The sequence below is a fragment of the Phalangium opilio genome, unplaced genomic scaffold (genome assembly GCF_054372755.1).
Source record: "Phalangium opilio isolate 3A_F unplaced genomic scaffold, DU_Popi_V2 ptg000003l_1, whole genome shotgun sequence".
NCBI classification, from domain to species: Eukaryota; Metazoa; Arthropoda; class Arachnida; order Opiliones; family Phalangiidae; genus Phalangium; species Phalangium opilio.
Window position 1 is genome coordinate 2,445,797 of NW_028324145.1, and position 27,716 is coordinate 2,473,512.

At 38.7% G+C, this 27,716-nt stretch overlaps 3 protein-coding genes across 10 annotated transcripts in view; 2 read left to right on the forward strand and 1 right to left on the reverse strand.

Moving 5' to 3' along the window:
- The window catches only part of LOC149717093 (P-selectin-like), a 197,057-nt gene that overhangs the window by 136,018 nt on the left and 33,323 nt on the right, over window positions 1–27,716 (reverse strand). The window lies entirely within an intron of this gene.
- On the forward strand, window positions 14,641–19,668 carry LOC149717095 (uncharacterized). Its single transcript, XM_089835239.1, has 3 exons — window positions 14,641–15,108; window positions 15,177–15,253; window positions 19,096–19,668. The coding sequence occupies exons 1-2, from the start codon at window positions 14,641–14,643 to the stop codon at window positions 15,189–15,191; spliced, it is 483 nt and encodes a 160-aa protein (XP_089691365.1). The 3' UTR covers window positions 15,192–15,253; window positions 19,096–19,668.
- LOC149717096 (uncharacterized) lies at window positions 20,736–25,734 on the forward strand. Of its 8 annotated transcripts, XM_089835209.1 has the most exons (11): window positions 20,736–22,261; window positions 22,355–22,396; window positions 22,490–22,663; window positions 22,749–22,891; window positions 22,970–23,043; window positions 23,106–23,155; window positions 23,228–23,360; window positions 23,483–23,657; window positions 23,752–23,832; window positions 23,896–24,082; window positions 25,407–25,734. In XM_089835209.1, exon 1 carries the CDS (start codon window positions 20,736–20,738, stop codon window positions 21,510–21,512), a length of 777 nt encoding a protein of 258 aa, XP_089691335.1. In that variant the 3' UTR covers window positions 21,513–22,261; window positions 22,355–22,396; window positions 22,490–22,663; window positions 22,749–22,891; window positions 22,970–23,043; window positions 23,106–23,155; window positions 23,228–23,360; window positions 23,483–23,657; window positions 23,752–23,832; window positions 23,896–24,082; window positions 25,407–25,734. The 8 variants fall into 8 exon arrangements, with proteins under 8 accessions (XP_089691335.1, XP_089691315.1, XP_089691309.1 ...); XM_089835189.1 differs by having other exon boundaries at window positions 22,474–22,663; window positions 23,228–23,657; XM_089835183.1 differs by having other exon boundaries at window positions 23,228–23,657.

Consider the following 27,716-nt stretch of genomic DNA (forward strand, 5'->3'; position numbering starts at 1 on the left):
TGTACGATATTATAGGAGAAAATGTAGGATATTATAGGAGAAAATGTAGGATATTATAGGAGAAAATGTAGGATATTATAGGAGAAAATGTAGGATATTATAGGAGAAAATGTAGGATATTATAGGAGAAAATGTAGGATATTATAGGAGAAAATGTAGGATATTATAGGAGAAAATGTAGGATATTATAGGCGAAAATGTAGGATATTATAGGATAAAAATATTTTTTATTGGAAAACTAGCTGTTACCCGCGGCGTTGCTCGCGTGTAATAAGAACTTCAATCAAAATGATATAAAGAATGATGACTAATATTTTTGTAGCACCCTAGGAGCGAAGGCACTCAGCGTTGCACATCAGCCCGTCAGAACATTTTTTATTACTTTCCATGCGGACATTATACCATAAAGAAGGGTTTTTAAATTTCTGGCTGCCGTTTAAAAAGATGGCAACAAATCGAACCCAAAAGACCATTCAGCCCGCCCCGTCAATAGGTTAAACCAGTGTACTAAATATTTGTGAAATCGGTTGAAACGCGCGGATTTTATTGCATAGAGAAGTTTTTTTTTTTACAATTTCTGTGAGCCATTCATTAAGATGGCGGCGTATTGGAAAAATCTTTCTTAGTACGCGCCTACTACTTATGAGTAACGTTACTGCAAATTTTCTGTTTCTTAATAAAATTTAAGGGGTCATCCGTAAAGCACTAAAATAATAACTGGTAAACGGTGGCCCGGACGTTAAAATGCCACGGAACAATGTTCGACTCAAAATCACACATAGACCTATACTTCGGTCGTAACACCCTGTATAATTTTAGCTATCAAAGGAAAGACGTGCATGCGAATGATCAAACGGATGGATATTAACTTGGGAATATATCTTCAATTTTGGTATCCAATTAAAACAAATTCTTACTATAAGAGCTCAGACAAGTCTCTCTAAGTGGATAGCAAATTACCATCTATTTTAATTTTAATTACAATATTAATAATTGTTATTATATAGATTTTGTTAGGCTTGAAAAGCTATTAAAATTACCATACAATATTATGTTTAAATCTGGTTCTATGGTGCTTGTAAATTCGGACTAATTATAGAGTTTTTTAATGGGTTGGAAAGGTATAAAAATTTGCATAGAATATTAATTGTCCGCGACAATAACTTTCATTTCTCGATTATGTTAATTGTTAAGAGTAAAATTTTGCTTTTTTGGGTCCTGAGGAAATGAGATTCGCATTTCCTCGAAAGTTAATGTAACAAATATAACGTGCGAAATCGAACGCGAATAAACTTGGCCTTCCTTAACGCACAAGGAAAAAATTGCGATTTCAAATTCTAGGTTAATTTATATACATTGGCTTCCCTTTGGGTGGATCTGATTGTATCTCGCGTATAATAACCTTGAATTAAAAACGTGGAATCATGTTTCACGCCCAAATTTTGATATTTCTTAAACTTCTGGTACCTCTACGAATATTTGGAAAAATAAGAAGATTCAAGATAACGTCGTCTGCTATATTATAATTCTCTCAAATTTAACTAACACTCCTAAATAGTGAAAGATAATCAAACTGAATTGAACTGAGTCAATATTGAGAGAGAATTTCGATTATCCGAGTGTTACCATAAGTTTATAACACATGTTCCCTAAGTATGTTCCCTACACTTCGAAACTGAGAGCTAGTTCGAGAACGATGAGAAAATTAACTACACTCGGTTTTGCAGTGCATCTTCCTATTTAGTCCGCACTAAACATTTGACAACGCCTCACCAGGTGTAGCTTTACGAGAATCTATGACGTTTCTCCTACGACACTTCATGACAAGCTCTCAGCAACCAGTGACAAACTTATAGAACATATCTCATAAACTTATGGTGTTACTATACGTTATCTTATCTGTGTTCACAATAAAGGAGTAAGATGGCTTGGCAGCGTAGTTTTGTTAATACATTTCTAATTAGTCTAATTACCACACTATCCTATCTTTTAAGTTTTGTGCCTCGTAATTTTCTCTCCACACTTTATGACATGTACTTATTGCAATTAAATCCGTACCTGATGTGCGGTCGGTCCCAGTTCAAGTAGTCCGGACAATGATAATTTCTTAATATTAAAAATTAGTTTTCCATAATTTACTTATTTTACTATTGTTTCTAATCAGTTTTGTAAGCTAAACTCTCTCACAGCGTCACTGCCCGACAGACAGACTAAGTAAACCTTGTCTTTCTTAACACAATTTTCTTTTTAAGAAAAATTCTCAAATTGTTTTTAAGAAATTTGAAAAACTGGAGAAAGTCAGCTTTTCAACAAAAAAAAACCATCGTCTAAAAATAAACCTTCCTTAATAATAACGGTTTATCGCCTAGATAAAGCTGCTGAGCTTGAATGCGCACGCAATTCAGAGTTTTAAACTTTCCCCGAGGGACCAGAGGCATCTAAGAAATATAAGCATTAAAAACAAAATTTGCCCTAGTATTTAACGGACCTCAATTATCTATACCAGTAATAGCAACGCGTTACGAAAAAAAGTGGCCAAAATACGAAGAGAAAATTGAAAAAAAGAGATACCTAATTCTTTTCTAAGAGATATTTTAATTACTCTGCGGGGCAAAAAATTATTATTAGCGAAAATGAAAATTCTCCTCATGAGGTAACGAAAAAAGAAGAAAATTATGATGGCCCTGCTGCTTTAATACAGTGCAGGGATAAAACCTTAATCGACCCGCGATTCTAGAAAAGAAAAAGGAATTCTACCTTCAACTTTATTCTTTGCTCACCTTAAACAATCACATGAATTTATTTATCGCTACCATGCATGTGACTTGGGGCAAAGTATCATTTGTTCTGGTAGATTAGCTAGAAGACTATGGGTAGGTTTAGTAACTAAAAGGCAAAACCTTGCCTTCCATCTCGCTTTTTGGCACCTGCGCTGTAGTCTTTTTGTATCATGAGAGTGCGCAAAGATGACAATGTATCAACCCCCTCGTACGTCCCGAAAAAAGTACTCCCGATACTCAGGGTTGCATACCTCATTTTTTACACCGAAAAGAACTATACGCAACGGTTGCAGACTACCGATTACTTTGGTAAAAAAATGTGTCGTCTGCTACTTCTACTATTAATTGAATTCTTAAAATAGAAGTAACAATTATTATGACCACGGCCTAACACGTAAAAGGTAATTTTTGAAGTTACTAGTGTCTTTAAAATATTTAACAGATTATGTATACACCAGAAATAATTCAATGGAGTAACTGATTCATCCAGCTCGCTGACATCGTTGAGTATCCGTTCACAAACGTGACGTCAAAACCTAAAGTTCGAAAAGTGAATGCACACTTAACGGAGGCTTTGTTGTACGTTTCTGAACGCACCCATTTCCCGAGTCTTTTTAGGTGACATTCAACTCTTTTTGAAGGTCATGATGACAGTGTTAATGTAATGTCAGCGTCCCTCAAATCCATAATTAGTACATACCCTCAATATTATTGCGTGAAATGAGCAAATTCTCACCTCCGTTCTTATATTAAAAGGTGCTAATTTTCGGGGATAGACTTAATTAATCGGGGCTTTTTAATTCTCGTTCATTATTACGATTATTCTCGAGCAGTTTATTTCTCGTGATTTCATATCCTTTTCCACGGTCGCAATCTTTTTAACATATTAAAATAAAACGGAATCATTCTGGCGTGTTCCGAGTCCATTTTCTAGAGAGTGCACGGAATTCGAGCAACAAGGCTTAGCGGTTTATGTTATCCCTAATGGTAGTAAACTCTAAAGGGAGAATAAAACTAAAAATTTTATCACTTTTTTATACAATATTGCTGAAAGATAATGTAGGTAGGTACGCCGCAAACTTTTAAGGCTAATGTGAAAATTATACCACGAATACTGGGATATAAGATTGCAGAGTGAATTTACCATTAATGGCGAAAACAAAGCAATAGCGTTTTCCGAGAAGTTTTGAACACCATATTTTAATGCTGGTAAATATAGAGTTGAGCTTTTGAAAAGATTTCATAGAATTCCCCAAAGCGCAACAACTACTTTCTAACCTTATTTGTTTACTACTAGAAGACTGGTGTTGCCCATTAGACAGTTTCATTGCTTTTATAAGCAGCCATTTTAAAATATGGCGGAATATTCAACTCTAAAATCGGCATAGCATATACCGAATGAAATCGGTTGAAAGGTACGAACGTTATTCAGTAAGGAACGGCTTTTTATATTTCTGGCCGCCATTTTTCAAGATGGCACTGAATTCTATAAATATTTCTGAGTACCTACTACTTAAGTACATAGCACATCTACAAAATTGATTCCTAAGTGAAGCGACTTAAACTGGACGTTGATAACAAGTCAGTCACACTCACACAGAATCATTAACAATTAACACTCCTCTCCATTATAAACTAATACTACTCTAAGAATTGAATGTAATTTGTACCAAAATGCTTCGAAATCGAAGAATTCTGTAAGTTCATAAGATATGTTCCATAAGTTTGTCATTGGTTACTGAGAGCTTGTTAGGAAGTGACATAGGTGAAACATCATAGATTCTCGTAAAGCGACGCCTGGTGAGGCGTTGTCAAAGGCTAATTAGTACAGACTAAATAGGAAGATGGACTGCAAAACCTAGTGTAGTCAATTCTCGCGTCGTTCTCGAACTAGCTCTCAGTAAGTCTCTAGCATTACGAAGCCCAGTTAGTATCAAACTTACGGAACACATCTTATAAACTTATGGTACAGGCAATGCAAAACCAAACGTGACTTAACCTTCGATAGAATTCGAATGTAATTAAGGGTTAAGTTTCAAATTATCAACTGAAGAAACATAACAAAAATGTCTTTGAAACTTTGTGAAACTCAATAAAGTCGGAACTGAATTTCAGATTATGCTTAGTTAGCCTGATGTATATAATTAACCCATTACTTAAGATCCGTGTTATTGCTTAGCGAAAATAACCATTATAAGTCTGGTAAACCTTAAATCTCCCAAGTTAATATTACAATTTAAATTCAGTATAAACTCATTTCGAAAACGTGTCTGCTGCCATACGCTAGTTTAATATCAAGGCATCCTATTAAATTACTATTGTACGAAATTAGAAAAAAAAAAACACCCTACGATGGCTAGACCAGACACCTTTTATGACCCATAAAGGCGTGAGAACCCATGAATAACTAACTTAGGTTTCTGTGAATGTTTGCTAATATTGCGGCGATAATCAAGAGAACATTCCTACGGGTAAGTAATACGTCACAACCTCCTAAGTCTTACCACAGTTTTGGCAGCCATATTGGTGTGTTTCAGGATGCTTTCACTGTGCATTCAACCCACAGTATCGTCGTGTAAATAGTGAGCTACCAAGATCTAGAAAATCCTAGTGATGTAACGTCAAAATTGGGGTCTAAAATGTATTTCCAATGCTGACGACTTACAAAATGGTTGTCAGAACGAAGGTAAGAGATAAGAGGGAGTGAGGACATAACAATATTCCTAGTAGTGTAACAATATTTTATGGACTATCCCTTAAACTGGCACTCCCCCCCTTTATTTTTCTAACCTACCTTGGCTGGTGGTTTTATAAATTTAACCCATGACGTCAATGATGACGTTAACGTAAAACCCGAAGACCATCATCATCGTGAAGATGGACCCACGAGTGGTTCACGTGTTTGTGCGCGAAGATACTAACGCGCTCGCCCTATAAAAAGGGTCCCCGACCTTTGTTAACTCGCTCTCTCTACCTTTTACCTTGGTCCTGCTTGGTCGGACTTGCAGTCGCTGCAGCCCTCGGGCTCGATGCCCTCGGGCGTGGACCCTTCGGGGCCACGCCGCGGTTATTTCGTGAAGTCTCCGGACTTAACCTTTACAACGCGCCGGTTACCTGGACGATCTACTTTTCGCGCCGGACGCTTTTGTGCGGGTTTCAATTCAACAAATTCGTAAATATAAACCAAACTATTTTTATTTAAATTAAACCCAGCCAGGGTTACGAACTATTTTTATTTTAAATCATTAAACCATTATTTGTCTATTTCAATGACGACAGTTTATTATATTATAAAAAGCATTAAGCTTTATTTTATTTTATTATTTCTATTATCCCCTAGACATTAAAACGAACCAATTTCATAAAGTTTAATTTCTTAAGTTCATACTTATTTAATATATCTATGATCATTACTTCTTACAATTATTTCTAAAAACTGTCTCAGGAGTCAGTAGCCCTCTATTATGTGACGAAATCTTAGCTCCTCTCTGAAGAGGCCGGAGGAACCTGAGATCAAAGCAAAACCAATTAATTCTATATTTGAATGTTCTCAAGTCTTATATGGGTTCTTGCCAATATAGACCAATGTTCTTATATAGTTTTCATAAAATTTTAAACTCCATGAAAATATTACTGTAAATAGAACAAATCCCATAAACGCGGTTAAAACCCAAATGCGTATTTTCCCATCAGCACTTTCCGAATTGCATCAGGTAGTTTGCACGTAAATCGAAGTATCGAGTTAAATTCCTCAGATGATGTATTCGCAGGGGACCAAAGGTTAAAAGTTTATTACGCTCGTCTGACCTTTCGTAAATTAAGCGGAACAAACTGATTGAGATTATTTAGGCCCACGCAGTAAAAACAGACTTTAAAATCAAATTTTCCATCCAATTGTTTGCGTCTGGTGGTGAAATACCACGACCAATTTCGCGATGGGCCGGCGGCAATTAAAGAGACCAAGTTTCAGACGGTACTCATAAATTTATGGCTACGCCGAAATTATGGATAATACGAAGCTACGATTAATAATTGAGAATTTTTGAATTTTTTTATTGATGAACCATGCAGTCATCTCGATGGAAGCATAAAACCCTACGGCATCTTTGAGCTGTGCTCCTCTAATTTTCCTTGTCAACCGTTGCATGATTAAAGATTTGATCAAAAACCAATCTGGAATTATAATTTCAATATGCTTTTATTCTTTTCAAAGCATTGTGGCTCCGTTTTGGAAATTGCTGTAGATGAACTCTCAGCCTATTTTCTTTCGCATTAAAATTTCTGTTACTCAAATTTGAAAGTCAAAACAGTCAAAATCCGCTTATGTTCAACAAAAAACAATAATATATCTTGTACTCCATTCTCTGTAGCCACCGGAAATTAGGCTTAACAATATGTAGCAGAGGCCTGATATTTTCATAAGCCCCCTTAGACTCAAACTTTCAAATAAATACACCCTTTTCAAAACAACAATAATAATGTCGTGTACTCATTCTCTTTTGCCACCGGAAATTAGGCTTAAGAATATATAGCAGACGACAGATATTTTCATAAACCTCTTAATGCTCAAACTAGCAGATCAATACACCCTTTTCCAAGTATAGGGGTGAAATAAAGTCTGTTATTTGACAACATTGTTGTTTTAAGACCGTACATCTGCTATGTGGAAGCTAAGACATTAAGACATTAGATATGTTTTCATACAATAAATTAACGATGCGTTTCGGTCCACATACCGGCTGTTCCCCTGTTTCTAGCAGACGATATTGCAGAACCCTTTTGAATAGGATGAATATCGTCAAAAGACGCTTATGATCAACATAAGTCAAACCAATAAAAATTAGGCAATGTAACAAAACGTAGCTGACGGCAGTTATATTCATTGAAACCAGGGTGTGAAATAATGATTTTTTTAAACTGGACTTTAGACCAGCGACCACCCTGGCCTGGAATAGATAAACTGGTCCATGTCCATTGACCAGGGCACATCGTCTGCTAAACTAAAGAAGTAGATAATTAAAATATTTGAGTTAATGTCTGGACTCTGGATACCATTGAATTTTCTTAGTGGTCCCTTGGACCACTGAGTTGACCCACTACGATTTAATTTTTAAACTGGACCAGGCAATTTTTAAACTGGCCATTTGCCCTGTGTCACCACCTTATTTCCCACGCTGATTGAAACAAGTTAAGTATTAAACAATCCAGCCTATCCAGGAAGTATATAGGTGGACTATTAAGGTTTCGAATGTCCCTGTATGAACTTCTTAGGTAGGATTTAATTTCCTCGGGATCTTTCATCTTTTGGGGAGTGGAAAATGATACTGTTCTATGGTTTATTTATCAAGGTGTAGTGTATGTTATAACTTGATGCCGTTATTGGATCCTGTAGCTTTCTCCTTGCTGAATAAACAAGATTTGAATATTAGAGTAAGGACGTATACGTATAATCTAGCCTGAAGCTTGTACTAACCTAACACAAGACCCCTCACTTTGACCTTTGCAGGAATAAGGAGCTAATTCACTAGGAAAATATTTAAGCTTAGCACACTGTGACCAAAGAGAGTATACCAAGAGGAGCAGAAACTTTGGAGATAGGGACCGGCTATGAATTTGGAGAAACTAGTTCCGGTTGTTCTCGTGACCATATCATCTGCTTAAAAATTACCTTTTGTACGTCAACGGTCAACTGAGAGATCAACCCTTTGCCACTACCAAAAATAAGCAGTCCACATAATTTAACCAATAAAAGGCGTCATTGCTTAGTCAATCAACAAAAACCAGATCTAGTTACTCCAAAACCGTGGCCGGGCTTTTCAAAACCTTTGTGAAAGGCTAAACGTTCTGCTCCTCTTGGTATATTCAAATACGCCAGACTTTCTTAGCATCCAGCAAACTAATTTAGTAATTTCACGCAGTCTCTACCAACTTTAAGAGCGACTTACTCTTTTGAACACAGAAAATACATTGAGAGTAGTGGCTATAGAGTAATTTCTTCCCCATATACGGCAACGTCATAACCCTCTATCTCTTACCTTAGTGATATCCCCCCTCCCCTTCCCTTCCGGGGGCAAATAGTATTCTCTAGTACAAAGTTGCCCCTAACGTAGGGGATACACAGTTCACTCCCCCTCTCAACCGAAATTACTCTATATTGTTCAAAGACTGACTATAAGCTCTTGTTATAGAAGGGTTCATACAACCTTTGGAAAACCAATTTCCCAAAGTTTTACAGGTTTTTTTTCTCATATATGAAGTAAAAACAACGGGAGTGGTTTCTACAGTTAAAGCAATCCTTTTAGAGCAAACTTACTCAAACCACACAAATATCCCTGATTTCCTTGAATTTTATTAAAATTTCTAAATTTCCCTGAGTTTCTTGTAAAGTATTTTTTCCCTAAATTTCCATGCAGGTTCGTATGAACTCTGTCTAGGAACCTTTATTTTATATAACGGTGTTTTCCAATTAGTTACCAATAATTTCTTATTGACAGACAATGCATTTTGGGATCAAGAGAGAAAAGCTAGCAGTTCAGTTTCAATAGCCAGTACTTGTAACATAGAAGATATTAAGACGTCGCATCCTAGTTTTATTGTCATATAATATTTTCATGTATATACTGTTTGGTGTGCATGTAGATGTCCTTTGTCTAAGAGAGTAGCACCGCTTCCTTCGCTTTCCGCGGAAGTCAGGTAAGGAGGGAAAAATTGCGAAAGAAATTGAGTAGTAATGTTGTCACCAAGTAAAATCATAGAGGATATACATTAGAGTAGTACACAGTTGTTGTTTTCACTTCTAGTTAAATTTTTTGGATCTATTTCCGGAATTCGGTTTCCATTTTGACACGTGATTCCCTGAATGTCTGTATCTAAATCACTCTCCGCCCAGGGCCGGAAATAAGAAATAATTCTTGTAGGACATGTGTCCAGTGACCCCTCCTTTGACTGGAAAATTTATAGGACATTTGCACTGGAGTGTGCAAAAATAGTGTCGCATCTTCCTAGTCAAGCTATCAAAACTTCGGAAAATTTATTGGTCAAAATGTCCAGTGACCCCTTAGATATTAAAAAAATTATGAGACATTTTAAAATTTTATTGTCCTGTGCTTATTTCCGGCCCTGTCTCCGCCTCCATAGATATTGATGATGGAGAATGCGCAGTAAAGCAGACGACATGTTTCAACCAATATGGAAGTGTCTTGTATATGGAAGGTAATCAGCCAATGGAAGAATCCGGAAATAATGAAGAGTATACACACATTCCCTAGTGTATTGGAAAAGGCTTAACTGCCTACTCTTCGATAGTATATCCTCTACCGTAAAATAATAACTTAGCAATGATCGATATTCATGAGAAAACTGTGTAACCTCACTATATTGTTGGAGAAATGGCGAAATAACGGACTTGACTTATAAATACCATTTTTATTTGTCACTTGTGCATTTAAAATTAAAGTCTTAAAGTCTGGCGCAGTAAAAGCTTAGCAGCCTAATTAAAATCATCTGCGCGGAACGCAGCAGCACGCCATGCAAGCAGTTATATGACTTGAGTTAAAAAACAATTTTCCGTTCTAATATTTAAATTGTTTTCCATAATAAAAGCTTTAGAGAGGATTTCGTAGAATCAATGATTAAAGCGAAAATATACTGTATACACCGAGGGGTTAGACGTTTGGGAAAAAGTGTACGGGATTTCTAAATCCAATTTGATTTCTTCGGATTTCGTTTGATTTCGTCGGATTTTGTTTGATTTTAGAATTCGATAAAATCCAATGGATTTCATCGAATTTTGAGATTTTTCCCTTGATTCCATCAAAAATTGCTATTTTTACCGTGATTTCGTTGGATTTTGAGGTTTTCCCCGTGATTTTGTCGGATTTTGTGATTTTATTTGATTTTGGATTTCACGATTTCTTTACTGATTTTGTTTCTGATTTCGTGATTTATTTGTTGATTTTGTGTTTTTTTTACTGATTTTATGATTTCTTTACTGATTTTGTGATTTCATTACTGATTTTGTGATTTCATTACTGATTTCGGATTTTTTATGGGATTTCGAAATCAGCATTGATTTCGGATTTCTTAAGTTGGATTTCGCGGGTAGCGTACGGGATTTCATGAATGACCGACCCCTTGGTATAAACACTGAGCGGCTTGCTTCGCTCTAAAATAACTACTAATACAACGGAAGTTGTTGACGCAAACAAATCCATCACCGATAATAGAAAAGTTTTAATATTTACTATAACAACCCTAGCGTCACGAATAAGAAATAAAAAAATGGAGAAATATCGTGACAATTTTGTATTAATATGACAGTGGAGAAAAAGTTTGTATTTCTATAACTAAGCTTTCTAGCTATACCGCTAAAGGCATTGTCAGACATTCGGTATTCGGCGAGTTGGGAACTACCATTTTACGAATATCTAGTATATATATACAGGGTGTTTCTGATAAGTCTGCCATAAATTAAGGGGGATGTTCTTTGGGAGTTTGGGTACACGATTTTGAGTCGAAAATTTTCTATGACGTTTTGCCTTCCAGGTCACTGTTTTCGATTGGATGGAGTATTTTACGGATGCCCCCTTAAATTTAATTAAGACAATCCTTTTTAATTTAATTAAGGGGTCATCCCTAAAACACTCAAATCATAACTAGAAAACTGTGACGTACCCGGACGACAAAATGTCATGGAACATTATCGACTCAAAATCGCCTAAAGAACATCCCCCTTACTTTATGGCAATCGTATCAGAAACACACTGTATGTATGGAAATATTTTACTATACATCCAAAGGCGAGCACAAATCTCGTCATTGTGGACAAGAATCGAAACTGATAGCAAATAGTTGCCTCGTCCTCTCCGTTATAATAAATCAATGTTCGGCGCAATGTTCGCGTCGAAAATTCAGTGTGTGTCTGAGGCCGGCTTAAAACTATAAAGGCATACGCGAGGACATTTAAGTTGTTTCGTTTCGTTTAATACTGAGTACGTTCGGTGTGTTTGCTAAAAAGATATCAGAGTTTTTGTTTTCACATAATGGGTGGCAAATAGGAAAATCAATAGCGTATAACGCGAAACGAGAAAACGAGCTTGCACCAAGGATAAAGCGAACTCTGACGTAATGGGAAGTCTAGATTGAAGGGAGAGTGAAACTACCACCATCAATGAAAGCGGAAGAGAATAACAAAAAAAGGGTGACACAGTTGACACTTGATATATGCATAAGACCTTACGACAAGACTCTTATCAACCTCAAATTCCCTTCCCTTCCCTGATTGACTAACAAACTTCTGTTGCCGTTGTGACGTTTTATGTCGAGAGGGGGCCACACGGAGAACCAAATAATAGTTCATTCTTTAAATGGAAATTGCTGAAATTAGCGTCCGAATCGAGCAATTCAGATTGTTGCTGTTGCCGAAAATGTGAGGGGAAAGTAATCTAGGGACTAGTCATTTTTCGTGTAAGTTGGTTTAATCTTGTGTAATTGCGACTATTTTTCAGGGTATTTTCGTTGTCGTCCTGCATGGACCCACGTGGCTGACGAAGGCTCCCTTCTCTCGAATTCAAGTCAGTCGTATTTTCATAAAGTTAAAATCAGTAAAGTCTTTAATTTAAATACTTTGAGTAATATAATATTGCGCATTAAATATCAAATTCTCAAATTTGACCAAATTTCAATGTCAGTAGTAGGGACTATACAGATAGCCACGGATCCAAGATGGCCGCCACCCCAAGATGGCCGCCCTCTCCCCATCCACCAGACTCAAACCAAACTTTTCAGACAAGTCTAGACTAGCCCGAGCTGTTAGTTTCATCCCTCCCATGACATCATCTTCTTAACTTAAACTAAAACTAAAACTATAGTCAACCTTGACGTCATCCCTGGCTTGCTAACATTGGGTGTTACCCTTTTTTCTCTGTAAGCCTAAAGTTAATAAAAACACAGATTTTAAGACATCAAATATTTACTTTTTATAAGATGTACAGATATGGGTGATAAATAAATACAGAATATATATTACAAAATAATCAACAACCAACAAGGATAAACAAACATGTTTTAAAGAGTTCATTTTTCACGTTGACCCTGTATCGTTATTTGACTCGGAAGTGCAATCGGCGGAGGGACGTTTGGGCTTATTTTCTAATTGTTTTCTGCTTCGCCGTTCAATTTCGTAAAGAGTTAACAAAACGTTGACTATTAACCCGTAAACAAAAAAGAAAATGAGGCACAACATATTGCGAGGGCTATGATAACAAATGATATTTAAATTGCTAGTACGTGCTATATGTAACAAACTAGAGAGGTAAGAGGCAGTTTTAATTGGATCCTATTTGTCACATTAGGCGGAGCGTAAGTAAAGAGATAATATCATTGGATAGGTTAATTAAGGTGGAGTTAGAAAATAAGCCTATAATTATAAGTCTGACAAGAATAACAAATATAGAAATAAAGATTTTTTAATAACAAACAATATAATATATACAATAACAAATATTTATATGAAAAACCCACCACCATTTAAAAAGATTAAACACCGGTCGACCCAAACCCCCCACTGCCGCGTGCCGTCGGGGTCAAAGTCTAGAAACAACATAAAAATGTGTTACGTGCTGAAACCTAAATTAAAAACTTGAAAATATTTACCGCCGTTTCCACCGGTCTTAGCAATATAACCGGGGTCACTATCAATTGGGCAAGCCTATTGCCCCGCCGAATATTGTAGGCGGTGTCCCCGACGTTGGCTATGACGACTTTTATGGGTCCCCGATAGTCGGCGTCTATTATTGTTAAGAATTATTATACTTTTAAGCACTATAAAATAACTAATAAACATACCTATCGTCCCCTCGGCGACAAACAGCCCTTGGGCTGTTAAGCTGCTACGGCCAACAAGGCGGCCGTAGCTGTTCTCGGGCAGCATCACGCCTAACCCAGTCGACACGATTTTGATACCGTGAGGGTCGATTACGGTATCCACTGGACAATATAAGTCCAGTCCGGCCGACTGGGGGGTGGCACGACGGGGAGTAAGCGCTGCCGGATGGATTTTAATCACGGGCAGGCAGGGCAAACGAGGAGCGGTAGAGAAAGACATCTTAAAGTTTTTGGGACTGGTGTTTCAGAAACAGAAGTTAAACAACTGATAACTTTCATTTTGAAACACGGGGCTTATATACAAAATTAGCGAGGTCAAATCTAATAGTGTCTAGCCAATACTTTCAAGATTTTTAAAATTTAATAAATAGCCAAAAAGTTAATTAGATATATAGGTATAAAATTACAAAATCTCTCCGAGGTCTAAGTTTTTTTTTCGTATGCAAAAAAGTTGTCTAGGTGTGTTTTAAATAATTCAAACGAGATCGTGTTATATAAAAAACCTTTTAGCGAAGGTTAAAAAGAAGTTACTTTGATAAATGCCTAAGGGGACAAATATTATTCGTATGCAAAAGCTTGTTTAGGCGTGTTTCGAATAATTTGAATAATTCTCACGAGATCGCTTTATATAAGAAAAACAATTTATTAGTGAAGGTTAAAACTAATTACTTTGGGAGGGACGGAAATTGTTTTTTTGACATGATTTAAATCTAAATAAATGTATATTAATATTAAACTATAGAGGTATTTTTTATATAGATAGATATCCTAATGTCTTCTATAATCTTTAGTACCAACTCCACAATAAAAAAATGTTTTTAGGTCAAATTAAAAATAGCGTATCAGACATAATTATATTTTTTAAATTCTTAATAAAAAAAACCATGTCTAAGCCTGTATTCTAAAAAAAATGGCCCTGAGATTTTGGGTATAAAAGCTTGAGCATGGGTATTGGATTCTCACAATCGATCCAGCCATGAACAAGTACCAAGAGTCTCAATCTATGTTTGAATCTCCACCTTCTTCTCCTAATAATCGACAAGGATCCAGCAACGGTCAACGAACGCTGAGTCAATTTGTAAAACCCGACCCCGTTGAGATCCTCCTCGATTCTGACGACGAGGAGTTTGTCCAGGACGTGTTGCAGAAACACGTTGTCGGCGTCAACGGGGTTGAGGGGTCCTATCGCTTGAGAAGCGACGGGCAATATTTCGAAACTAAAATCCCCCCGCGAAAAGGGGATTTCTACATAGATATCAGTATATATAAATTTAAAGACATAAAAGACGCCCAGGCGGACAAACTGTGGGAGTGTAGACATAAGCGGCTAAAAAGAGTCGTTGACGCTAAAAACAAAGACGCCGTCAAACTTCTAAACGCTTTCCATCGCTTGGTGGACGACGTGAAGAACGACGCAGAAGCCGCTCAGCAGCCGCCAAGCAAAGTAAGTATCTTATTAACAATAAATTTACAAACCAAAAATTTTGTTCCAATTTTTTTTATTTCTGATAGAGATTCAAAAAATGAGTTCGAGCAGCGGCAGCAGCGGGAGTGACTCGGAGGGTAGTGGCGGAGAGGAACACGCACAGGTAAACCGGTACTACACAATTGAGCGACAGATTGACAAAACGAGTCGCAAGTGGCATTGTAAACAAATCGATTTGCGTATAGCTTTCAAAAATCTGGAAGACATTCCAACGCGAGATTTTTTTCGAATTTTTCGAAAAATTCTCGACGAAGTTATACGCAAATTAGTAACCGAGAATCCCGGGTATAATCGGGTTCGATTTGTTTTAAGCTCCCCCGGATTGACGACCCCCGTTAATATTAAATTTATAAAAATTGACAAATTCACCAGTAAGCGAATTATGCGCACCATCTATAGAGTAACGCAATCTAGTCGGGACTTTGTCTTTAATGGCGAAGATTTTCAGTTTGATATAATTTTTCTAAACCTCGATGCAAATATAGGAACTTATTATAAATCTATAAAAAATAGAACTTTGGTTAATTTGGATTATTTCGTTAAACAAAATAACCAATTTATTTTTATGGAGAATAATGATAATCTCTGTTTTGCTCGAAGTTTAGTTCTGGGTAAAGAGATGGCCGATCGCAACTTTTATCAACAAAATAAGCAAGGTCCGCCCTTTAACCAGAACAATTTCAAAAAACTGAAACGCGATAGCACCCTTGTGGGTAATATTGCGAAAATCTTGCACAGGAAAGCCGGAGTCCCCGAAGGTTTCGTTACTCTAGAAGATATTCAAAAATTTCAAAATTATTTAGCTCCCCATTATCGAATCGTAATCGTTGATGCTGCGAATAATTTTACCATATTTTTCAAAGGCCCCCAAGCTCCTAAATTTATCTATTTATTAAAAATTGGTGACCATATCCACCCTGCAAAAACTTGGCACGGCATGATGGGGGGTGTTATCTCTTGCGATTTATGCTTGAAATCTTTTTACAAATACGAATTGTTAAAAGAGCATAAATGCCCCGAGGATACAAAGCCCTATATATGTTTTCGGTGTCAAGGAGAAGCTTTTCATTTAACCAACGAGGACGTTTTAAAACGTTGCGACGAATGCCACCGCTACTTTTTCCCGGGCCCCTGCTACGAAACTCATTTACTTAATGGCACCTGCGCGAGCCAAAAACGATGTTTAGAATGTGGGCGACTGATGGGTGACGATCACGACTGCAATCCCGAATGCTCTCAGTGTAAAATAGTTCATCCGCCAGGTGAACATTTTGTTATGCCTTTGGAAACCAAAATGAAAGCCTCGCGGTTTATTTATTACGACATTGAGACTATTCTTAGAAATAATATCCACGTCCCCATTTTACTAGTTTGCGACGTAGAGACTGAAGCTGGCTTTGAAACTAAAATTTTTTACGGCGCCAATTGCGTCGAGCAATTTTTAAATTATTTATTTAGCGTCGAGCAGGTAGTTTTGACTGGACAGAAGCGTAAAACGTACCAACCGCGCTTTACTAACACTCAAGTCGTAGCTCATTACGCGAAAGCTTTTGATAACTTCTTAATTCTTAACGCTTTAGTCCATAGACACGTCACCCCTGCCGTTATTTTTGACGGTAGTAAAATTCTCATGATTCATCTCGAGGGACCGCAAATTAGATTCCTCGATAGCTTTAATTACATTAGTCAACCTCTGCGTAATTTCACTAGCATGTTTAGCCTCGGCGATGTGGCGAAAGGATTCTTTCCATTTGATTTTCATACCGAAGAAAATCTTAATTACATTGGTGTCATCCCTGAAGCTTCGTACTTTAACGTAGCTCAAATGAAAGCCAATGATTATCGAGATTTTCAAGCTTGGTACGCGTCAATGGAAGGATCTATTTACAACATCAAAGAAGAGCTTATTAAATATTGCATTCAAGACGTCAAAGTCCTAAGACAAGGCGTCGAAGCTTTTAGAAAAATTTACGTAGATCTAACAAAATTAGACCCTTTCTGCTTAAAAAATATTACTTTGGCGGGTGCTCTAACCACTATTTATCTTAACAATTACTATAAACCTTACAGCATGGGTATTGTTCCTTCTAACGGCTATAACGCAAAATTTAATCACAGTCAGATTAGCTTAAAATATCTCGCTTGGGTGGAGAAAACTGAAAATATAAAATTGCGCACTGCTTTAAGCTACGGGGGCGAGTACCGCGTGGGTCGCTATTTAGTGGACGGCTATAGCGAAACTCCTCCCAAAATCTACGATTTCCACGGTTGCTACTTTCACGGTTGTCCATGCCAAAAACTTAATGCCTACAATACCCAACTCAAAGCCAGCAACAGATTTCTGTACGAGCGAACTTTAGATAGAGAGCTGTTTATTAAAGAGAAGATGGTCGGGTATGAATATACCTCGATCTTTGAGTGTCAATTTGCTAAGCTTTTAAAAGAAAACGCCGAAGCAAAGGCTTTCTGCAAAAGTTTAACTTTTCGACCTCAAATATCAGCCCGTAGCGCTCTCTATGGGGGACGAACGGAAAATTTTGTTCTTAACTGCCACGTGCAAGGTGAGGAGAAAATTTTCTACAAGGATATTATTTCTTTGTACCCGAAAGTTTGTCGCGATTGTCCGTACCCTAGCGGCCACCCCATAATCTATAGCAGAGATTTTGACAAATCGCCAGGGTGGTATTTTGGCGTTATGAGTTGTCGTCTGCTTCCCCCTCAAGATCTCCACATCCCCTTAATTCCCTTCCGCAGCGGTGGTAAATTAGCCTACGCCCTCTGTCGCACGTGTCTAGAATTGCGAGCGGAAATCTGCGATCACACTGTCAACGAAAGGGCTTTCGAATCAGTCTGGCCAACGGTTGAAGTCTATGCCGCTATGGAACATGGTTATAAACTCCTCGATATATTCGAAGTGTACCATTATCCAAAAACGGAATATTTCTTTGCCCAGTACATGACTGATTTTATCGCCCTAAAAGTGAAGAATTCCGGATTTCCCGCTCACGCTCAAACGCCTCTGCAAAAAGAGGCGTATATCGCTGATATAAACAAGAATGAAAAGCTTTCTCTGACCGTGGCGGATATTCAATCAAATCCTTCCCTGCGTAATATCGCTAAAATTAATTTAAATTCTCTTTGGGGTCGCATGGCTCTGAATACGGGAAAGATTCGCAGCATCTTTATCAACAATTATTACGAATTGATACGATACGCGAGCGATTACACTCTGGAATTAGTCGACTTACGGCCAGTTACGGAGTCGATCGCTCTTTTATCGTACAAAGCCAAAAGCGATTACGTTTCGGACTACAAACTGGGGTCGGCCATTGTGGGGAGCTTTGTTTCTTGCTACGGGCGACTCGAATTGAACAAGATGCTGCTTCAATTAGACCGCGCAGCCTTGTATTGTGACACCGACTCGATAATCTACCGCCATCTACCGGGAAAGTTTGACATTCCAACTGGCAATCATATTGGTTGCTGGGCGGATGAACTCGGCGGTGATTATATAACTTCCTTTTGTAGTACCGGTGCCAAAAGTTACTCGTTTCGCACTAGCAAAGGAAAAGAAGTCAAGAAAATTAAAGGGTTGACGTTAAATCGAGAAAATCTTGAAAAACTTGACTTTGAAACCTTTGAAAGTGTAGCGATGAATCCGGAAAAGGAAGTTACAGTCAATGTCCCTTTTAATTTTAAACGGGATAAATACAAGCTGCAGCTAGAGGCCGTTAAAATTACCAAAAGATTTCGCCAAACCTCGAATAAGAGATTGTTGAACGCCGATTTGACAACCAGTCGACCCTACGGTTTCAAAGAGGCAACACCCGCTTCAACATCTCTCTCGCATGAATTACGAGGCTAGGCGAAGACATACTTTTGAGGGCTTGTGGGAATCTTGCGTTCCTATCGAAGCCCTGGCCAAAGACGGTTTCTATCTTGCAGATGTAGAAACACAGACGACGCGCTGCGCCTTTTGCGGCATCGCCTTGTACCAGTGGCGTTGCACGGACCATCCATCGAGGGAACATCGGAAACACAGCCCATCGTGTCCGATGGTTTCCAAAAAACCGTGCAACAACAAACCACTGCGTCAGGGGTTTCCCGAATTCCCGACCAGCGAGGGCGAGGATGTTTGCGAGCCTCTAATCCAAACATGCCCAGCCATCAACAAAGAGCGGTCGGGAAACGAAAAAGTGCGCGTGCGCATAAATCCGTCGTGTTTTCTTCTGTAGTGCGTGTGTACCAACTACCCTCCGAGTCTCGCGTCAACTTTAACCTCCTCAACGTTCAACGCTTCCGCCAGCGTTGTCTGGAATTAGAAGAGAAACTTTTTAAAAAAACAATTACTTCATAGGGGATTTTTTTTTTTTGGGTAAAAGGGTTTCGTTTATATTGTTTAAATATTTTTTAATTTGTGTTTATTAAGGGTCTTTGGGTTTTGGGTTAATTGTATTTTTGATTATATATATATATAAACTGTCAATTAAAATAAAAATGTTTATTAATCAAGATGAATCCAACCGAGTCAGTCTCGCATTCTTTAAAGTTCCAAACACCCGCCCAGTTTCTAATCGTGGGGCCAACGCAAGCGGGGAAAAGTTTTCTTTTAAGTAACTTATTGCAAAATCATCAGCTTATGTTTGACCCGCCGCATAAAAAGGTTATTTATTGCTACGCCGCCTGGCAGCCAAACTACGAAAAATTGAAACAATTGATTCCGGGAATTCAATTTATTCAAGGCTTGCCAACGGCGGATCCGGATTTTTGGGAGACTCATCGCGACTCCTACTTGATACTAGACGACTTAGCTAGCCAATTATTTAAACAAGCTCATATTGCCGATTTAGTGTGCGTGACGTCGCATCATTTAGGGTATACGGTTATTATTATTACTCAACAACTGTTTCCCAAGGGTAGCCAATCGCGGATAATTTCTCAAAACTCTTCCTATTTTATAATAATGAAAAATCCTCGAGATGTCGCCTCTATTAGATATTTAGCGCAACAAATAAGTCCAGATAACCCGAAGCGTATTACGGAGGCGTACAGACTAGCCACTAGAGAACCCTATAGCTATTTGTTAATTGATTTAAAACAAGAAACTCCGGAAAATTTACGATTAAGGTCGCGTGTTCTACCTCACGAATCACCTATGTATGTCTATGTCGATTAAATTTAATTGTCATTTGAATAATGGCCCCACACGCTAAACGTCGATCAACAAAACGCTCCCGACTCGTCGTAGCCCGTCCCTCGACCAAGTTTGCCAAATTTGTCCCTTATTTACAGAGTTTGCGTCAAACTAGCTGTAAACAACGGCGAACCCTCTTAAACAATAGTAGCGCGCCTCAATTAAAGAGCATTCAGACAATTTGTAAGAATTTAAAGGGCGGGGGTATTTATTTGAGTAAAGACCGTAAGAAAAAGCTAGCAAAGTACAAGAAAATTATTAGACAACTCGGATCAAGTACCTTGTCGCAGAAAAGCAAAAAAAAGCTGTTGTTGCAGCAATCAGGTGGTTTTCTTACGACGTTGCTTGCCGCAATCTTGCCTTCAATTGTCCAAGCCATAGCTGCTAAACTATGAAACAAATGGTTCTTGTGCCCGCTAGCGCAGTAACTTCAACAGCTGCCCAAGAGCACTCTGCTTTGGACCGAGAGATTGAGGATATTTTAAAATCGCCATTGAATGCCTACGATAAATTATATAAATATTTAGACGCTTTTAAGAAATATTTAAGTATTGAGAAACAAATTCCTTTACCTAAATTTGAGGTCGTAACACAGGCAATGTCTAATGTCCCCACGCCGCCATTACCGGTCACCCCTAAAATGCCCCCGCGAAAAAAACAATTGTCATGGCCGAGCTATGCCACGTCATCACCGACAACAAGCGCTTCGGGCAGTTCTTTTACTACGCCTAAACGAACCGAGCCTCGGCAAAAGGTTTTAAAAAGCGAAACGACTGCGGGGACACCAACGCCCGAAGATTTTTACCAACAATTTGGGCCGACTTATGTTGGAGATATGGTGAAACGGCAAGCCGAAGTTCTTGCAAATCATTTGCAAAACACATTTTTCACGCCAAAAAGAGAGCTAGAAGAAGGAGCTGTCGGTTATGCAAATCGTGACGACGATTTACAAGAGGAAATTGTCGATGAACAAGAGAATTTAGCGGAGGAAAACGGGGACAATTTAACGGACTTGGAAAACCTGTTTGAGACGGCCTCCGCTAAACAGAAAAACAAGAAAAAAAAGAAAAAACCTCGGAAAAAGAAAGACGAGCTTCAAAACTTAGGACCGCTGGTTCCATCTAACGAGAGGAGAAAGAGGCATAATAAATGGCGCGATATTGATTAATAAAAAAAAAATGTAATATTTAGACAAATAAAAAATTGTTTTATTGCGAACAATATCTGTGTACATGTTTTTTTAAATGTAAAGATAAATATAATAAAGCGACATAGTCGTTAAGTTTAAGATTCTGGTCATAGATGGCGTCTAATATCGTCTTTCTAGCTACGCCCTTACAGCGGAGTGATAGGTACAGACAACAATGGACGCCACACAGTTGAAAGAATGGATGTTGAATTTGTTGTTTATTGTAAACAACTCGTTTCCCGTATCGTTTTAAATTAACTTTATAGTATCGCGGCGAATTTCCGTAAGTGCAAAACATTTCCACCGTGTCATTGTTAGAAAAGCACGCTATCCAATGTTCTCCAGCCTCTCCAGCTGCTTCATTATTGAATATAAAGCAAAATTTGGACCTTTTTGGCCGTTCTGGGAGTCTGTTTACTGGGAAGCATCCTAAATAGTAGGGTCGCGTTCTTTTGTCGCAAGTTAAGAGAGCGTTTATTTGCGAAGTGTTCATAATTTATTCTTGACAAGGCCCGTCTCGGGTAACGAGACTTTTTGTAATTCGGCGCCGTAAAAAACACCCAAAATTTGCTCCCCCTTTAAATCTGCTACGCGATAGACGGGTGGTGACCTGGGTATGACGTCAACAACGCGAAATATTTCGTCAGTAAAGGTGCCTCCCGAGCTGGTTTTTCTAAATACTCTACTAGCTATAGAGAGACGCACGTAGTCGCCAACTTTAAGCCTCGGTGCGTATCGATTAATTCCGTTTGATTTCCCGTACAGTTTATTCCAAATGATTGATTCGTTATCTATATTAACATGAACCGGTGCAATTCCAGTAGTTGAATGAACCCGTTCATTATAAGCTTTAGTAATTAAAGGTAAATATTTAACGTAATTTTTATTCCCCGTGGCCGTAATAACCCGGGCAATTTGTTCCTTAATTGTTCTAATAAAGCGTTCCGCTAAACTAGCCTTATGCTGACTCCGGGCAAAATGTATTTGCACATTGTTTTGTTTCAAGAAGGAGGCAAAGTTGCGCGAACTAAATTCCCCACCGTAGTCCGTGTATATTTTTAAAGGGATCCTCTCTCGAAATATTTTTTTAAAAGCTTCGATAACCTCGCCAGATGTTTTGTTTCTAAGAGGTACTGTCCATCCGTAGCGGCTTAAGACGTCAATGACGCACAAAACATAGCGAACATTTTTATTAAAACGTTTTAATTTCGGTAGATCCAACAAATCAGCTTGAAAAACGTCATCGATAGTTGAGGCGTACACTTGGTTAGTTTTGAATCGGAAACGTCGAAATCGATGTTTCGTATAGGCGGGCTGTTTCTCGAGAAAGGCGATTAATTTTGCTTTTGACACGTCCGGTAAGGCCTTTTGTAATCTGGCTAGCGACCCATAAGCGGCCGGATTTGCCACGTCGTAATAAATTTTTCTAATTTTAGCATCCATGTCTTGACAAGTATAAATAACGACTAAATGGTTTCCCAATAAACAACTTTATTTAATACACGCAAAGGTATTTTATAAAAACAATATCAGTTAAACAAATACGATATATCAATACATTTATCTTAATAGCCATAAATCAAGGCATTCTTTAAATCGGCAAAACTGTTGACAAAATAAGCGTAAATATCCTCTTGGTCCTCGATCCATCCGTGTTCGGTCTCAAATTGATGCAAAATTTTCTCACGATCCAGTTGAGGCAGCGCTTCGTGCAAATTACGCTCGACTCGATCGCTGAAATTTGTGTCAAATTCCGAGCAGCTTTGAGAGTGGCATATTTGTTTTCGGCACTCGACGTTGGCGCAAGTGGAAGTGACGTCAAACAAGGTGGTAGTGAGCTCGTTTAAAATTAATTCGCGCATGCGACAGACAGCTATCCCTTTAGCCTTGAGATCCTCGTCAATCAACGGCTTTAAGTCGATCAACGTCTGCCATCCTGTTTTGTTCAGGCTAAATCCTTCGCTGGTGCTAAAGTTGAGGAAATAACGACTGCCGCTGCCTCGTTCATAGTATCGAAGATCGATTAGACGTTCATCTTTCGAGTTGACGAAGCATTCCAGCTTGATGCGCTCTTTGACGGGCAACCAAATATGATAGCGAGGTATTTTTCCGTCAAAAAAGGACGTGAGTTCATTTTGAAACCGAAACAAAGCGTACCAGGCGTTAGGTTTTAATATAGTTTTTGTACGCGTATCCGATCTTTGAATTAATATTTTAGGTTCAATAGATTCAATGACGCAAATATCGAGCTTTGGCGTGACGGTGTGTACTTGGTGCATCTTGGCTCGCGACTGATATTGTATTTATAAAGTTTTAGTCTTTTATACGTTGGGGTGATTATAAATAATTTCTCTGTTTTTAGATATTATTAATTGGTTGTTTGGAAATTCGGCCATGACAATGCACGTGACGTTTTCGGTTAGCGGAGAGCTAAATCTTAACGATAATCGCAAGTTACCAGTCTGGGGCATGGAATTTAGACCTAACGAAGCGAGATGCTCTCTACTCAAATCAAAAACAACGACAAAAAAGCCCTTCTTATATAAATCGTAAGAAATAATATTTCCTCGGTCAAGACCTAATATCTCGAGACCCTCGAATAAAGAATTGTAACATCTAACGTACTGGTCGTCGTCAAAATTGGGCGTAAAGGGGATATCGGGATAATTTTGCGAATTTAAAGAGAATTGCATGAAATCGAGTTTGAAGTGTTGGAGATCCAGGGGGTTGGAAGTTGCTTCCCCTACAAATTTTTTATTAGTAACGAAAGCCACGACAGTTCGCGAGGGTAATTGCCCCGTAAACAAGCTGTCCCTAATAAAATCTTGCGTTCCGGTGGTTATTAAGAAATTTTTCATAACAATAGAGTTTACTTCGTAGCGAGCGTTTATTCCCGAGTTTAACATCTGGGCGTGAGCTAGTTGCAGTTCGGGATTAACCTCAATTTCGCGCGTAAACAAGGTGCATTCCGTTAAATCAATCTTATACTTTTTGCCCTGCTCATTGTGAATAATAGCGAAATCCGCGGAGCTTCGATGAAGTCTAATTCGCACCTCGATATTATCTAGTAAGAATTTGGGCGTTTTGAACATATCCAAAAATAATTCGCCAATTACATCGCACGTCTTTGATTGGGCCACGCGTTTAGCGCGACGACCAATACCATTATCTTCTTTGTTGATATCGGCGTCCGCTAAAGCCGTCGCCGGATCAATAATGGTATCCAAATAATATAACATAGAAGTTAACCAGGAATTGGCCGCCGTTTGTCCATAATTTAAAAGTATTTTAAAATAGGCCATGTATGGGTACATATTATTTGGTTGCTGGACAGCGACGCCATTAAGAAATAATTCTACTTGACAAAATAGCGAGGCAATTATTAAATTTGTCACCGAGACTTTCTTTTCCGCATCTGGAACGACCGTGCCGTCCTCGTGCAAAACGCGAAATTTTAATCTCAAAAGAGTTTTAGTCAAATCATGATAATTGTTAGAGGGAGGAATGATAAATTCTACATATTTAGCATTAGTTAGGGGAGCAATGGGATAATGAGCAGTCGTTTTAGTCCCCACAATATTATTATTCACCACTGGCTTTTCAAATACTTCAAAGTCGGAAAGAACACTTTCGTAGGTCGACATGATTAGTCTAGAAAATCGCGTTTAGTGCGTTGCTTAACACGTTTGCTCCGGCTTGTTTTAGCAGTCCTCTTTCGTTTTCGGCCCGTCCCGCTTTGAGTGTTGACGAACCGGTCCACGCCTTTATGTAGTAGGGAATTTATAGATTGTTTGACATTTCTTTTAATCGATTCTCGAGGTGATATTCCGGGGTTTTGGGCATCGCTAATTACTCTACTCGTTAACCCAACAGCTTCGGACGCTAAAGTACTAATGGCCGGCCTAATAAAGGGCGTAATTTTGCGCAATAAAGAATTAAAGATACCGCCCACACTGAAGCGACCTCCGGATTGGAAAACGTTTGCGTGTAAAGCCGGAAGGGAGGATCCTCTTTGGAAATACAGAGTGTATCTATTAGGTACCATTGCTTCTGGGCTATTGACGTCGACGCCTAAAAAACAGTTTAATATATACTTTGCCCAAATTAAACGGAATATTTTCCCCGTAATCGGATTTCAATTCAATTTCAATTTCTTGTATATCGCTGGTTGAAATTGGATAAAAGTCGATATTATTAAATATTTCCTGGTTCTCCTCGTCTAGCAGCGAAAAAGCCGGCATTTTTATGAAACGTAGCAGAGGGGCTTGACCACCACCTACTACCTGTTGCCGAATAATATTGGTATAGACAAACATGGCATCGACGCCTCTCATGATATCAGCGGGATACTCCGAAGTCTCGTTATTGATATACCGATCCAGCTGATTACTACTAAAACCTAGCAATCGTCCCAGTCCCCTCCCGGGTGTTGTTTTGGGAAACAAAATTGAGACCGTATCGTTCAGTTTTGAAACCGTCACGGTTCCGTCTACATTCTGCGTAAATTTTAGACTTTTCCTATGCGCCGGGGACATAGCTTCGCTCATAGCACTTAAAACATCGCTAATATGATAATATACCCCGGGAGGTATCTCGCATGCAAAATTATCAACTCGTTTGCCTTGAGGGTTATCCTGTTGATATCCGGGTAGGGACGGCTGGTCAGCCATATTTGGGTCTTCTGGAAATCTATCCACATCGTATTCGCTAGTCCAAAAATTATTATCCGCTGTCAGGGTCATTATTCTTAATCGAGGATTTACCAGAGCCACTCCCGAATGACTGTGTTGAAAAAATTCTCCCTCTTCGGGAATGTTAAATAACTTGGCCATTGGTCCAGCTACCGAGACGCGAACACCTGGCTCTATTTCGATACGAACATAAAATCTATCTTCCAGAGCATTTTTGAGAATGTACATTTTAAAATACTGGCGAGGCATATATTCTTGAACCCCCAATAACTGGTTTATGATTTTTAAATGTAAAGAGAAGGGAATTACGGCCCCGCTTGCCGTAAAATCGCAAATATAATCGCCCGCGGGTATTTTGATTTTTGCGACACTAGTCTTAGTAAATAGATGCATTAGTGAGTCATGAACGCGATAATTTACAAATGTGTCATTAGTTGTTTTGAAATGCGTAAAATTACGCTCTAAAGGTTTAGTGGATAGAAACGTCCCACCAACGTATTCAGCTTCTAAATTTAATATATCACGCAATTCCTTTGGGAAGAGCATTTCAATTTTTGCCGGACAATGGATTCTAAAATAATGCTCCGCTCCTTGCTTAATAACGCTAAATTCGGCCTGATGTAATCTTAAAGGGTCAAAATTGCGCGCAGTTATTTGGAGGTTTTCGGCAATTTCTTCATAAATCTTATAATCATCTGTCGATCTAAACTCGCCTGACACTTTAAAAAAGAAATAAAGCCAGGGTTCTTCCCAGGGGGTATAGCGCTTTATGGTTCTATTGACTCGATATTCTATGTATGCATTGTCTTTGTCTATAGTATATTCTTCTAACGTCATGCTCAAGGGTCCTAGTTGGTGTTTTCCGGAGTAATATCTATCGGGGTCAGCGCCAAGCAATTTAGCTACTTGGGGAGAAAATTTAATTTCCACCCATTCTGGTGTTTTGAAATTATACACGATAGCATACCCCCAATTATCTACTGTGTGGTATGTTACTTGAATTTTTTTAAATACTAATTTTTCTAAAGTGTTGGCTACGGCTCGATAAAGCCCTTCGGCGTTTTTCTCTGGCGTTTTACTGGCTTTAAAAGTTTGAGGTAAGAACAATACTGTGTAATTGTCATAATCTTCAGGGTTAATAGGCTTAGGCTCTTCGGGAATAATTGGTTCAGGCTTTTTTTTCGGCGGATCAACCGGCTGCGGAAACAAGGGTTTTTCATCAACCGGTGGTGGGGAGGGAGTCGGTAATACGGGTAGCTCTGGAGATGAGGGGGGTGTGGGCGAAGGTGTGGGTGTTAATGGTTCAAAGGGGGCGAGGGGTCTTGAGCGTGGGGGCGGTGGTGGAGTGGAGGGTTTTGGGGGTGGTGGCGGAGAAGAGGCTTTCGGGGGCGGTGGTAGGGTTTGTTTCGGGGCTGGTGGTGCTGGTGCCGGTGGAGGAGAGGGAGGTTTTGGGGGTGGTGGCGGAGAAGAGGCTTTCGGGGGCGATGGTAGG

What these genes read in the sequence shown, in the direction of transcription:
- LOC149717096 (XM_089835189.1), top strand. Translation starts at nt 20,736, where the DNA reads ATGAAACAAATGGTTCTTGTGCCCGCTAGCGCAGTAACTTCAACAGCT.
- LOC149717095 (XM_089835239.1), top strand. Translation starts at nt 14,641, where the DNA reads ATGAACAAGTACCAAGAGTCTCAATCTATGTTTGAATCTCCACCTTCT.